At 55.2% G+C, this 14,121-nt stretch overlaps 1 protein-coding gene across 1 annotated transcript in view; it reads left to right on the top strand.

Annotated features, from left to right (window-relative positions):
* Positions 1–14,121, top strand: part of atp8b5b (ATPase phospholipid transporting 8B5b) — a 502,620-nt gene that overhangs the window by 407,934 nt on the left and 80,565 nt on the right. Inside the window, exon 22 of the mRNA XM_072497094.1 lies at positions 7,133–7,313. Within this exon, the coding sequence (XP_072353195.1) occupies positions 7,133–7,313 (181 nt within the window). The remainder of the gene's footprint in view (positions 1–7,132; positions 7,314–14,121) is intronic.

Genomic DNA, 14,121 nt, shown 5'->3' with positions numbered 1-14,121 from the left:
GTGGCCGCAGACTGATTGCGTGAGGAGAGGTGTGTCTCGGCTTGTGTGTGTGTGTGTGCGGCGGGGGGGGAGGGTGGTTAGAGTAGGCTGGGCTCCGGGGGAGTGCCGGGAGGGGGTCCGTGCCGGGGTGGAGGTTGGGGGGGGGGGTCTGTGCCGGGGTGGAGGTTGGGGGTTGGGGTGGGTCCGTGCCGGGGTGGAGGTTGGGGGTTGGGGGGGTCCGTGCTGGGGTGGAGGTTGGGGGTTGGGGGGGGTCCGTGCTGGGGTGGAGGTTGGGGGGGGGGTCCGTGCCGGGGTGGAGGTTGGGGGTTGGGGGGGGTCCGTGCCGGGGTGGAGGTTGGGGGTTGGGGTGGGTCCGTGCCGGGGTGGAGGTTGGGGGTTGGGGGGGGTCCGTGCTGGGGTGGAGGCTGGGGAGGGGGTCCGTGCCGGGGTGGAGGTTGGGGGGGGGGGGGGGGGGTCCGTGCCGGGGTGGAGGTTGGGGGTTGGGAGGGGGTCCGTGCCGAGGAGGGTGATGGGAGGGCAAGTGAGTTGGTCCACCTGGCCAGGTGCCAGCCTCCAACAGTTGGACCCATGCGGTCCATGCCACCTGGCTGGGGGGAGGAGGGGATATGGGCAATGATGACATGTCGTCGTTCCCCTCCCCCCACCAGGCCGTCATGTTTTCAGATCATCCAGCGATGTTGGCCGCCGTGGTGGCAGCCGCTCATGTCTATGTTGCCCTGGATGAGGAGGAGGAGGAGCGTGCCAGAGAGGCGGCGCAGGCTGCCGCAGAGGGGCAGGCGGCAGACGCCCAGGCTGGAGGGACACCTGACCGACAGGACGAGGAGGGGGAGGAGGACGTCGCGGCCCTACGGCAACAGAGGCACCCGAGGGCGCCCAGTCTGTACCGGCCCCGGCAGTCATACTAGGACCTCACGGACCGGGAATGCAGGAGGAGACTCCGGATGAGCCGGGAAACCGTGGCACACATCTGCCACCTGCTGGCACACCTGTCACCGCGTGGCACTGGCAGGGGACACCCTCTCCCCGTGTCCGTCAAGGTTACGGTGGCCCTGAACTTTTATGCAACGGGGTCATTCCAGGCACCGAGTGGGGACCTGTCCGGCATATCGCAGACATCGGTGCACCGGTGCATCCAGGCAGTGACAGATGCCCTTTATGCCATGGCGCACCGCTACATCCGCTTCCCCGTGGACCGGGCCAGCCAAGATGCCCGGGCCGTGGGCTTCTCTGCCGTGGCCGGGTTCCCCATGGTCCAGGGCGCGATCGATGGGATGCACGTCGCCGTGCGGCCACCTGCAGATAACAGGGCCGTGTTCACTAATAGGAAGGGGACCTATTCGATGAACGTACAGGTGGTCTGCGACCACCGCATGATGATCCTGCACGTCTGCGCCCGTCACCCAGGCAGTGTACACGACTCATTCGTGTTGTCGCGGTCATCCATCCCCGGCATGTATGAGTGACGCCATCCCCGGCTGAGGGGCTGGTTGCTGGGCGACAGGGGCTACCCATTGCGATCGTAGCTGATGACGCCTATACGGAGGCCACGCAATGAGGCGGAGAACCGCTACAATGATGCCCATGTAGCGACAAGGGGAGTGATCGAGAGGTGCTTTGGGGTGCTGAAGATGCGTTTCAGGTGCCTGGACCTCTCTGGGGGCGCCCTCCAGTATCGGTCAGATAGGGTCGGCCGCATCATTGTGGTGTGCTGCGTCCTGCACAACATAGCCCAGCAGAGGGGCGATGTGCCGCAGGCAGAGGAGGGCGGAGTGGAGGAGCAGCAGGAAGAGGCACAGTCCTCCCCAGATGAGGGGGATGGGAGCAATGGTCAGGGCAGACGGGGTAGACACAGGCGGGTGGCTGTCCACCGTTACCGGCTGGCCCAGCGGGCACGGGACAGACTGATAGACGCCCGCTTCACTGACTCGATGGGCGTGGGAATCGGGTAGTATGGCCACAGACCGCACACCATGGCAACAGCCGACCACCCACACCCCCCACCCATCCACCCACCCAGCACCCTCACCCCCCTCCCCAACCCCACCCACCCCACCCGCATGCACACCACCCCCCCCCCCCCATTGCCGATCCAGCGGCGGCACAACGGGCCGGGCTCACACAGTTGCGGGTGGACGCGTGTCTATCGCAGGCCATGGAGGATGATGACAACCCGCCCTGCGATGAGCTCCTGGCTCTACATCGTTGGACAATGTCTTCCCATGGCCACAGTACCACCATCCACCCGGAGCATCCCTGCATGCGGCTGTGACACTGCAGCGCACGGTCCCGTCCTCTGCCCGGGGGATGTCGATGGCGGCCCAGGGGGAAGGGGGCAGACTCACCTGGGGCTGAGGTAAGACCACGCCTCACACACACACTTGCGCTCAACGTACATGACACGCCCGCACACTTTGGACAGAGCACAAAGGCAGCTTCGGTAGGTGTAACATTGACTTTAATAACCAAAGGAGTTCATGCACGTGCCCTAGCCCCTAAAACTCATCTGTGCCCTGCACCCGTGCCAACTTACTCAGTGTCTAATTGTTTGGCCTTACGGGCCCTTTGACTACGTCTACGTGGTTCCCCAGACGGTACAGCAGAACTGGAGGTGGACTCCTGTGATTCCTGCCCTCTGACACTGGATCCCTTTGGCGGCCGTTTCCTGGGGCGTCCTGGTCTAGATGGGCCAGGCTGCGGCCCGGGCGACTGGGATGGCGAGCTGCCAGCCTGTCCTGCCCGTTGCCCACCCGATGCACCTGGGACGGAAGGGGGGGAGTCCGAGGTGTCGCGGTGTACCGGGACCTCCCCTACAGAGGGAGCCGGGACGGACCACACCACCTCCTCCTCCCTCGGGGTGCCCGATGGCCCCCAGGCCTCTACATGGGTGGGGGATGCGAACGGACTGGCCATCCGACGCCCCCCCGACATCTGGCGCTGCCAGTCCTGGAGGCCCGTGCTGGTATCGACAGGGGTCTGCAGGTTTGCAGCCATGGAGCCCAGGGTGTTGGCAAACCCTGTCTGTGACAGTGCGACGCCGGCTCGCACATGGCCACTGGCGCCGATGCCCTCAGCGATGGCCTGCTGAGCCTGGGCCATGGCCTGCAGAGATTGGGCCATGGCCTGCTGAGACTGGGCCATAGCCTGCTGAGACTGGGCCATGGCCTGCAGAGACTAGGCTATGGCGTTGAGCGCCTCTGCCATCTGGCGCTGGCACTGGCTCATGGCCTCCTGTGAGAGGGCAGCCATTTCCTGGGCCACAGACGCCGCCTGCACGGAAGGCCCCAGGCCTCGCAAACCGTTCCCCATGTCTGACACCGTCGCAACCATTGCCTCCACCGCGGACGCCACCCGTGCGGTGTCAGCCTGGGTGGCACGCATGACCGGGACCACTCCCAGCTCCTGGACGCGGGTGGACTCCTCCACCTGCGACCGCAGCCGCCGCAAGCCGCCCGTCACCCTCTTCGCTCGTCTCCGGGTCGGTGGTTGCATCGGATCTATGTGTGGGTGTGGTAACTGCAGGAACCCGGGATCCATCTGGGCGGCAGATGTTCGCTTGGCCTGGGCTGCCCTCCGACCGCCCGGTCCCTCTGCTGCTCCTACCTCCACCTGCTGTACCGGGACGGCTGTGTTGTGCGCACCAGTGAGTGTACCAGACGCCTCATCACTAAAGTGCCCAACCGTGGTGAGTGTTTCTGCGATGGTGGAGGGTGTTGGTGACAGCAGTGGCGTTGTGTCGTGCTCTTCGTCCCACTCTGAGTCCATGGCACTTTGGGGTGGGGGTTCGTCTCCACCCATCCACTCTGAGTCACTGTCCGGTATTTCGTCTTCCTGGGTAGTGCTGTCCCGGCTAGTGCTGTCCCGGGTAGGGGTGTCCTGGGTAGTGGTGTCCTGGGTAGTGGTGTCCTGGGTAGTGGTGTCCTGGGTAGTGGTGTCCTGGGTAGTGGTGTCCTGGCTCGGATGTGACGGGGGCCTGTGGCTGCCCCCCTCATCGCTGGGTGGTCGCTCCCGCACGTGACCGGGGTGTCGTCTCCCTGTTGCTCCAGGTCTCTCCGTCTCCCGTGGTGTGCGAGGGGCATCCTGCGGGCGTCGCATGCTGGAGGGTCCGGGTCTCTCCGTCTCCCGTGGTGTGCGAGGGGCATCCTGCGGGCGTCGCATGCTGGAGGGTCCGGGTCTCTCCGTCTCCCGTGGTCTCCGAGGGGCATCCTGCGGGCGTCGCATGCTGGAGGATCCGGGTCTCTCCGTCTCCCGTGGTCTCCGAGGGGCATCCTGCGGGCGTCGCATGCTGGAGGGTCCGGGTCTCTCCGTCTCCCGTGGTCTCCGAGGGGCATCCTGCGGGCGTCGCATGCTGGAGGGTGCGGGTCTCTCCGTCTCCTGTGGTCTCCGAGGGGCATCCTGCGGGCGGTGTGCATCTGCGGGGATGGGTGCCTGGACGTTTGGTCCTGCGATACACAATGAAGCATGCATGGTTAGACATCAGGCAGTGATCAGGTGATACGGGGGAGGGGGATATAGGGGAGGGGGGATATGGGGACGGGCTGTCGGTGGCTCACTTGCTGGTGGGCCCCCGACCTCTGCATCAGCAACCTCCCGGTCCTCAGGTCCGCCAGCCAGTTCCAGGGCCCTTTCCTCGTGTACGGTCAGTGGCCTCTCATCAGCGGGCCCTCCTCCAGTCCTCACATGCTCCCTATTGTTGTATGCGCGCTTCTCCTGTGGGGGGGGGGGTGGTGGCAGGGGTAAAAGGCAACAGTGTTAGGCAGGTATATGAATGCACGCCATCGGTTGCGCGTGCATTGCAGAGGTTAAGGTTAGGGCTGGATTCACTTGGGGATATGGGGGAGGGGGGTATATGGGGGAGGGGAATATGGGGGATATGGGGGAGGGGGGATATGGGGGATATGGGGGAGGGGGATATGGGGAGGGGGGATATGGGGGAGAGGGGGATATTGGGGAGGGGGGATATGGGGGAGGGGGGATATGGGGGAGGGGGGATATGGGGGAGGGGGGATATGGGGGAGGGGGGATATGGGGGAGGGGGGATATGGGGGATATGGGGGAGGGGGGATATGGGGGAGGGGGGATATGGGGGATATGGGGGAGGGGGGATATGGGGGAGGGGGGATATGGGGGAGGGGGGATATGGGGGAGGGGGGGATATGGGGGAGGGGGGATATGGGGGAGGGGGGATATGGGTAGGGGGGATATGGGGAGGGGGGATATGGGGGATATGGGGGAGGGGGGATATGGGGGAGGGGGGTATGGGGGATATGGGGGAGGGGGGATATGGGGGAGGGGGGATATGGGGGAGGGGGGATATGGGGGGGGATATGGGGGGGATATGGGGGAGGGGGGATATGGGGGAGGGGGGATATGGGGAGGGGGGGGGATATGGGGAGGCTCACCCTGCCTGCTCTGACGAGGTCGTTCACCTTCTTGTGGCACTGGGTGCCTGTCCGTGGTGTCAGGGCCACAGCGGTGACGGCCTCTGCCACTTCCCTCCACAGACGCCGGCTGTGGCGTGGGGCAACTCTGCGGCCGTGCCCGGGATACAGGGCGTCCCTCCTCTGCTCCACCGCGTCCAGGAGCGCCTCCACATCGCGTGACTCGAACCTCGGGGCTGAGCGACGGCCAGCCATCCAGTCGGGTGTTGCGGTCGGGTGTTCCGGTCGGGTGGGGGGGAGCAGCGCGGCCTTATGAGCCGTCACGCCGTGCAGCGCGTATGACGCTGCACGGCGTGAACCACTGCGCAAGCGTGGATCCCGTTACGTCGCTGCTAGCCCATTTCGGGCCGGAGACTATCGACCCATTTTTCTGACGTGACGCAAGTGGGATTTGCGCCGTTTTTTGCTCCGATCGGAGGACTTTCCGCCGATAAAGGAGAATTTCGCCCCGTATGTCTAGCTTCCTATCAGGCCCCATACAAAGTACTGAGTGAATACATTCATCCTTTCTTGCTAATTTTCAAAGAATTCAGACAACAAAATTATGAACTAACAATTGTTTATTAACCCTGCATGGTAATGTATGGCATCCAGTGTTAACAGAAGATACCAAGCCAGATCAAAAAGTGGAAATCCGTATGTGCTGGAAATCTGAAATGAAAACAGAAAATGCTGGAAATACAGGCAGCATCTGTGAGAGAGAGAAATAGAGTTAACATTTCAGGTTGATAGCCTGTCATCAGAACAGTGAAAAGTTAGAGATTTAATTGATTTTGAGTAAGGAATGGGTGGGACAAAGACAAAGGAAGGTTTGTGATAGGGTGGAAGACGGGAGACAGAAAAGTGCATCTTACAGGGCCAAAGGGAATTATGATGGGGCGAGAAAGGAGAAAACAAAATAAAGATGTGTCTAGAGCAGGTGTGCTGCTGTTTGAAAATAGAAATAAGAGAAAAACCGCAAAGTCAAGGAAACAAAAGAAGGGAAAGAATTTACAGTGTGAAATTGTTGAATTCAGTGTTGAAACCTAAAGGCTGCAAGTGCCTAATCGAAAGATGAGATGCTGTTCCACAAGCTTACACAGAGCTTTAGTGGAACAGTGCAGCAGGGGAAGGACTGAGAGTCTGTGTGAGAGCAAGGTGGAGAATTAAAACGACAAGCCACTGGAAGCTTGGGGTTATGCTTACAGACTGAACAGTTATTCTGCAAATCAGTCAGCCAATCTTTGATCTGTGTTTGATCTATCCAGTAGAGAAGATCACATTGTGAGCGGTGAATACAGTATACTAAATGTTAAAACGTACATGTCAATCGCTGCTTCACCTGGAAAGAGTGGAACATTGGATGGTAAAGAGAGAGGGCAATAAAAGGCATGAAAAAGTGCTGAAGGAAGGGTGTTGAGAGCAATGGAAGAATAGACTAGGGTATCAGGAAGGGAGGAGAAGGAAAGATGTGTTTGGTGGTGGCACCATGCTGGGGGCGATTCCACTAGGCATCAGCACTGTCTCCTTATTACAGAGCTGATGTCAGCGCCTTTAAAATCACTGCTATATAGTGAATGCATCATTTAACCCTTTGAATGTTGAATTCCTTTATCTTGTTCCTATCTTGTGCATACTGTATGTGAGATAATGAATGTTTACTGAATTACAGTTAATTAAGTAGTTTTGGTAATATGTATTTTATCCAAAAACAGGCACATGCGTTAGAAGACTTGGAAGTAGAATTCCTAAAAGCAGCTTGCCTTTGCAAAACTGTTATCTGTTGTCGTGCAACGCCCCTTCAGAAAGCTCAGGTGGTAGAACTGGTGAAAAAGTACAAGAAAGCGATAACACTGGCAATTGGGGATGGCGCAAATGATGTAAGCATGATCAAAGGTAAGTGAGAAATAATACTGAATTGGATGTTCTGATTTTCTTGCCGAAATCCAACTCGATAACAACATCGCTGAGTATTATATTGCTGAAACAAAAAGTAATTATTATCATTAAGGAACATTAAGAAGCTAAATGAAACAACTAACTGTGATTACTGGACTTCTTTTGAATAATGATAGAGACGAGAGTAACAAAAATAAGAAACAGTGGTATAAGTTTTGCAAGACTGTTCTCAACATATCACCTCGTTAAGTAGAAGCATAGATTAGAAAATTAGTTACAAAAGCTTTTCATTCTAAAGTATTGACTGTAAACAATAGAAACTAACAAAAAATTAGAACTTGGATGTAGATAGTAAGAACTAAATGCAGTGAGGAAATTGACATCTGGATATTTGTAAAGTCTTCTATTTCATCATAGGTCGTGCCACGATTTTTTAGTGTTTTGACTGGAATGGAACCATCGTATTAATGTAGTCACTTTTGGACAAATCCCCAGCTGCAACTTATATCCTGCCTGGAAGTATCTGAATGTGGACATAGGGAAATAAACGGTGCTGGATTTTCATCCTTGAGGTGGGAATGAAGAATCACAGAAAAATACAATGCAGAAGAGGCCCTTCGGCCCATGGAGTCTGCACCAACCCTCCCAGGCTTGTCTCCCCTCGTAACTGACACTTCAACTAAGCTGCTCCCATTCCACCCTGTCCATGCCCTTCAAAATTCATACAACTCATTCAGGTCGCCCCTCAGTGTATTCTACTTCAGCGTAGACAACCCAAGCCTATCCAACTTCTCTTCATAACTTAACTGTTCCTTCCAGGCAATGTCCTGGAGAAACGCCTCTGCACCCCCTCCAGTGCAATCACATCTTCCTATAATGTGGCGAACAGAATTGCACACAGTACTCCAGGTGCGGCTTCACCAAATTTCTATACAACTTCAACATGATCTCCCTGCTTTTGTAATCTATGCCCTGATGGATAATGGCAAGTGCCCCATATGCCTTTTCTATCACGTTATTAACCTGCCAGAAAGATCAACCTCATCGCCAAGTGATCCTGCAAGACACAAAACATGACGCAAGGTTGGATCGCGGATGGGGGAAGTGGAGGGATGGCGTTGAGGTGGTGGGGTACTGGGGTGGGAGTGGTGAAGGGTTGCTGTGGAGGTGGTGGGGTGCTGGGTTGGGAGTTGTGGCATGGGGGATGATGGAGTGGGGAGACAATGGGTGGTGTGGGGTGTTCGGGAGGTGCCACATGCCATGGGGACACGGCAACTCAGCGAGGGCTCACTTGATTCCCCGATGCCAACCTGGTTCCCAGATGCCGACCTCCACCTCGGTGACTGCCCACTCTCTGCACCTACCGACCAGATCCAATGCTCGATGCTTCGTGGCGGTGAGGGGCCACAGCCTTTCGGGTCCCCTCCAATTTTCTCTCTTTCCCTGCAGGTGTGCGCTGCCTTCTCCTTGGGGAGAGGGGAGGGGGTGTTGGATAGAAAATGCACATTGTGAGGCAGATGGACGCAGGCAACACAGGTGGCCTGTGTGTTCAAGGCACACGGCCATGGCAAGTGATATGGATTTTGGCATGTGGTGCAGGGTGGCGTGTGAGCAGACTATCGGCGGGTGGGTTTTGGTCACCCTCTTTGTGGGGGAAGTGGGTATGGGTGTGTGTGACGTGGGTTGGTGTCAGGGGCATGGTGCTGGTTACTCACCCTGGCCACCCTGAGGAGGTCATGCAGCTTTTTATGGCACTGCCACCTGCACCCAGGCCAGGTGTACAGCGGCAGGTGGCAGTCTTTCCTTCCCACCCCGGAGAACAGGGTGCCCTGCCTTTCCTCCATAGCATCCAGCAAAGTCTTGAGCTCCGCATCTGCGACACGGGGTAAAGCTCTTCTTGGCTGGTATGAGTGTGTGGGGAATGCAGTGCTTACATACAGCTGCAGCTTGTCAGTCTCCCAAGTGCCAATCCCAACACCGGTGAATTAAATGCCGTTTTGCATTGGAATTGCACTAGGACAAAGAACAAAGACAATTACAGCACAGGAAGCCTGCACCGACCATGCTGCTCGTCTGAACGAAAACCCCCTACCCTCCCGGAGACTATATTCCTCTATTCCCATCCTTTTCATGTATTTGTCAAGACACCCCATAAAAGTCACTATCATATTCACTTGCAATATTGTGTCCAGTTCTAGTCGCCTTATTATAGTAAGGATGTGGATGCTTTGGAGAGGGTACAGAGAAGATTTACCAGGATGCTGCCTGGACTGAGGACATGTCTTATGAAGAAAGGTTGAGGGAGCTAGGAATTTCCTCACTGGAGCGAAGAAGGCAGAGAGGTGACTTGATAGAGATGTACAAGGTGATGAGAGACATGGGTAGAGTGGATAGCCAGAGACTTTTCCCCAGGGTGGAAATGGCTGTCACGAGGGGTCATAATTTTAAGGTGATTGGAGGAAGGTATGGGGGAGATGTCAGAGGTAGGTTCTTTACGCAGAGAGTGGTGGGTGTGTGGAATGCACTGCCAGCAGAGTGATTAGGGACATTTAAGCGACTCTTAGACAGGCACATGGACAGCAGTAAATTGAAGGGGTGTAGGTTAGGTTGATCTTAGATTGGGATAAATGGTCGGCACAACATCGTGGGCTGAAGGGCCTGTACTGTTCTATGTCTGTGTTCTATATCTGCTTCCACTACCTCCCCCGGCAGCGAGTTCCAGGCTTCCACCACCCTCTGTGCAAAAATCCCAGCCTCGCCCATCTCCTTTAGACCTTGTCCCTCGCACCTTAAACCTATGCCCTCAGTAATTGACTCTTCCACCCTGGGAAAATGCTTCTGACTATCCACTCTGTCCATGCCCCTCATTGTCTTGTAGACTTCTATCAGGTCGCCCCTCAACCTCCGTCGTTCCAGTGAGAACAAACCAAGTTTCTTCAACCTCCCCTGATAGCTAATGCCCTCCATATCGGGCAACATCATGGTAAATCTTTTCTATACCCTCTCCAAAGACTCCACATCCTTCTGGTAGTGCGGCAACCAGAATTGAACACTATATTCCAAGTGCAGACTAACTAAGGTTCAATAAAGCTGCAACATGACTTCCAATTTTTAAACTCAATGACCCGGCTGATGACAGTGATGCACTCTCAATTACGACGAGACGAGAGTAGAGAGTAATCGAGGCTTTATTACGCAGCGATGTGTTGCCTCCTACAGCTGCTGCCAAAATGGCTGCAGTTCGGAGAGCACACACATTTATACTCCGCCTACTGGGCGAAGCCAGCAGGCAGGGATCTACCCCCGTACCTATAGTACAGGAGCCTTACCATATTACTTCTCATATACATCATATATACAAACAGTGGTGACTACCACATTCACCCCCTGTTAAAAAAGAGTCTAGCGGGGGTGGTATTTACATGTATGTGAGCATTTTAAAGTGTACAGTTTGGGGAAAAGTTCACAAATCTAGCCGGTCGGGTGCCTTGATGCGGTGCAGGCGCCGGCTTGGTTGCCGGTGACTCCGGGAGCTGTAGTCCTCATCTTCATCCCCGGGTAGAACCAATGGGAAGACAGATCGTCCTGGAGCGGGGGTTGTGGTGAGGGGCGCTGGGGGGAGGATGGGTGGCGCCGGGGCAGTTGGGGGGGAGGGGGGGACCCAGCTGGTGCCAGGTCCCTGAGGAAGACTGTGTCTTGGCGGCCATCGGGGTACGCCACGCGTACTGCGGGTTTGCATGGAGTAGCTGTACCCTCTTGACAAACGGGTCCGCCTTGTGGAGCCGCACGTGCTTGCGGAGGAGAGCGGGTCCTGGAGCTGCCAGTCACGTTGGGAGCGAAACCCCGGAGGTGGACTTCTTAGGGAAGGTAAGGAGGCATTCATGGGGGGTTGCATTAGTCGCAGTGCAAAGTAGCGATCGGATGGAGTGGAGGGTGTCGGGGAGGACCTCCTGCCAGCGGGAGACCGGGAGAATTTTAGACCGTAGGGCCAATAGGACGGCCTTCCATACGGTCCCGTTCTCCCTCTCCACCTGCCCGTTTCCCCAGGTGTTGTAGCTGGTCGTCCTGCTCGAGGCAATGCCCTTGCTGAGCCGGAATTTACGCAGCTCATCGCTCATAAAGGAGGATCCCCGGTCACTGTGGATGTAAGCGGGGAAACCGAACAGAATGAAGATGCTATTGAGGGCTTTGATGACCGTGGCAAACGTCATATCGGGGTATGGAATGGTGAAGGGGAATATGGGGTATTCGCCGACCACGTTAAGGAAGTACGTGTTTAGGTCGGAGGAGGGGAGGGGCCCTTTGAAATCCATGCTGAGGCATTCAAAGGGACGGGAGGCCTTCACCAGGTGCGTTCTGTCTGGCCGGTAGAAGTGCGGTTTGCACTCCGCGCAGACCTGGCAGTCTTTGGTGACCGCTCTGACTTCCGCAATGGAGTAGGGTAGGTTGCGGGCCTTTATGAAGTGAAAGAACCGGGTGACCCCTGGGTGACAGAGACCATCGTGTAAGGCCCGGAGTCGGTCCACTTGTGCGCTGGCACATGTACCTCGGGATAGGTCATCGGGGGGGGGCTCGTTGTGCTTACCGGGGGTATGCCTTCTTGACTACCTTCTCCACCTGCTTTGCCACTTTCAGTGACCTGTGTACCGGTACACCCAGATCTCTCTGTCTATCAATATTCTTAAGGGTTTTGCCATGTACTGTATATTTCCCATCTGTGTCAGACCTTCCAAAATGCATTACCTCACATTTGTCTGGCGTAAACTCCATCTGCCATCTCTCCGCCCAAGTATCCAACTGATCTATATCCTGCTGCACCTTCTGACGGTCCTTATTGCGATCCGCAATTCCACCAATCTTTGTGTCGTCCGCAAACTTACTAATCAAACCAGTTACATTTTCCTCCAAATTATTTATATATATTACAAAGAGCAAAGGTCCCAGCACTGATCCCTGAGGAATGCCACTAGTCACAGCCCTCCATTCAGAAACGCAACCTTGCACTGCTACCCTCTGTCTTCTATGACCGAGCCAGTTCTGTATCCATCTTGCCAGCTCATCTCTGATCCTGTCCGACTTCACCTTCTGTACCACTCTGCCATGAGGGACCTTGTCAAATGAAGTCCATGTAGACAACATCCACTGCCCTACCCTCATCAATCATCTTCGTCACTTCCTCGAAAAACTTGATCACGTTAGTGAGACACAACCTCCTCCTCACAAAACCATGTTGCCTCTCACTAATATGTTGACTCATTTCCAATTTGGGAGTGAATCCTGCCTTGAAGAATCCTTTTCAATAATTTCCGTACCACTGACGTAAGGCTCACCGGCCTGGAATATCCTTGCTAACCTTCTTAAACAAAGGAACAACATTGGCTATTCTCCAATTCTCTGGAACCACTCCTGTTGCAAGTGAGGATACAAAGATTTTTCTCAAGGCCCCTGCAATTTCCTCCCTTGCCTCTCTCAGTATTCTGGGGTATATCCCATCAGGCCCTGGGGACTTGTCAACCTTAATGTTTTTCAAGACCCCCAATACCGCCTCCTTTTTGATGTCAACATGACCCAAAATATCTACACACCCTTCCCCAGACTCATCATCCACCAAGTCCTTCTCTTTGGTGAGTACTGACCGCATTGTGGATAGCACAAATGCTTCACAGTTCCAGGGTCTCAGGTTCTATTCCGGCTTGGGTCACTGTCTGTGCGGAGTCTGCACATCCTCCCCGTGTGTGCGTGGGTTTCCTCCGGGTGCTCCGGTTTCCTCCCACAGTCCAAAGATGTGCGAGTTAGGTGGATTGGCCATGCTAAATTGCCCAAAGTGTCCAAAATTGCCCTTAGTGTTGGGTGGGGTTACTGGGTTATGGGGATAGGGTGGAGGTGTAGACCTTGGGTAGGGTGCTCTTTCCAAGAGCCGGTGCAGACTCGATGGGCCGAATGGCCTCCTTCTGCACTGTAAATTCTATGATAATATCTATGACTAGACTCACAATATCTCTCGTTACCCAAGGTCCCCAAAACATGCCATACTTATCCTTCATCCTTACAGGAATGTGACAGTCCTGAATTCCTATTAACTTACACTTGAAAGCCTCCCACATGCCAGATGTTGATTTGCCCTAAAACATCTGCCCTCAATCTACATTCTTCAGTTCCTGCCGAATATTGTTGTAATAATATTAAAATAATAATATTCGCTTATTGTCACAAGTCGGCTTCAATAAAGTTATTGTGAAAAGCCCCTAGTTGCCACATTCCGGCACCTGTTCGGGAGGCTGGTACGGGAATTGAACCCACGCTGCTGGCATTGCTCTGCATTACAAGCCAGCTGTTTAGCCAATGTGATAAACCAGCCTTTCCCCAATTTAGCACCTTCACCTGAGGACCACACTTATCTTTATCCATCAGCACCCTAAAGCTTACTGAATTGTGGTCACTGTTCCCAAACTACTCCCCTACTGAAACGTCGACCACCTGGTGGGGCTCTTTCCCTAATACCAGGTACAGTACAGCACCTTCCCTACTTGGACTATCTACATAATGTTTCAAGAAGCCCTCCTAGATGCTCCTTACAAACTTGCCCCATCCACCCCCCTAGCACTAAGTGAGTCCAAGTCAATATAGGGAAAGTTGAAATCACCCACCACAACGACCCTATTACTTTTATACCTTGCCAAACTCTGCCTCCATATCTGTTCTTCTATCTCCCGCTGGCTGTTGGGAGGCCTATAGTAAACCCCCAACAATGTGACTACACCCTTGCTATTCCTGAGCTCTACCCATATTGCCTCGCTGTATGCAG

The sequence above is a fragment of the Scyliorhinus torazame genome, chromosome 3 (genome assembly GCF_047496885.1).
Source record: "Scyliorhinus torazame isolate Kashiwa2021f chromosome 3, sScyTor2.1, whole genome shotgun sequence".
NCBI lineage: Eukaryota > Metazoa > Chordata > Chondrichthyes > Carcharhiniformes > Scyliorhinidae > Scyliorhinus > Scyliorhinus torazame.
The sequence above is the reverse complement of the archived record's forward strand: the minus strand, read 5'-3'. Positions and strand labels throughout refer to the sequence as shown.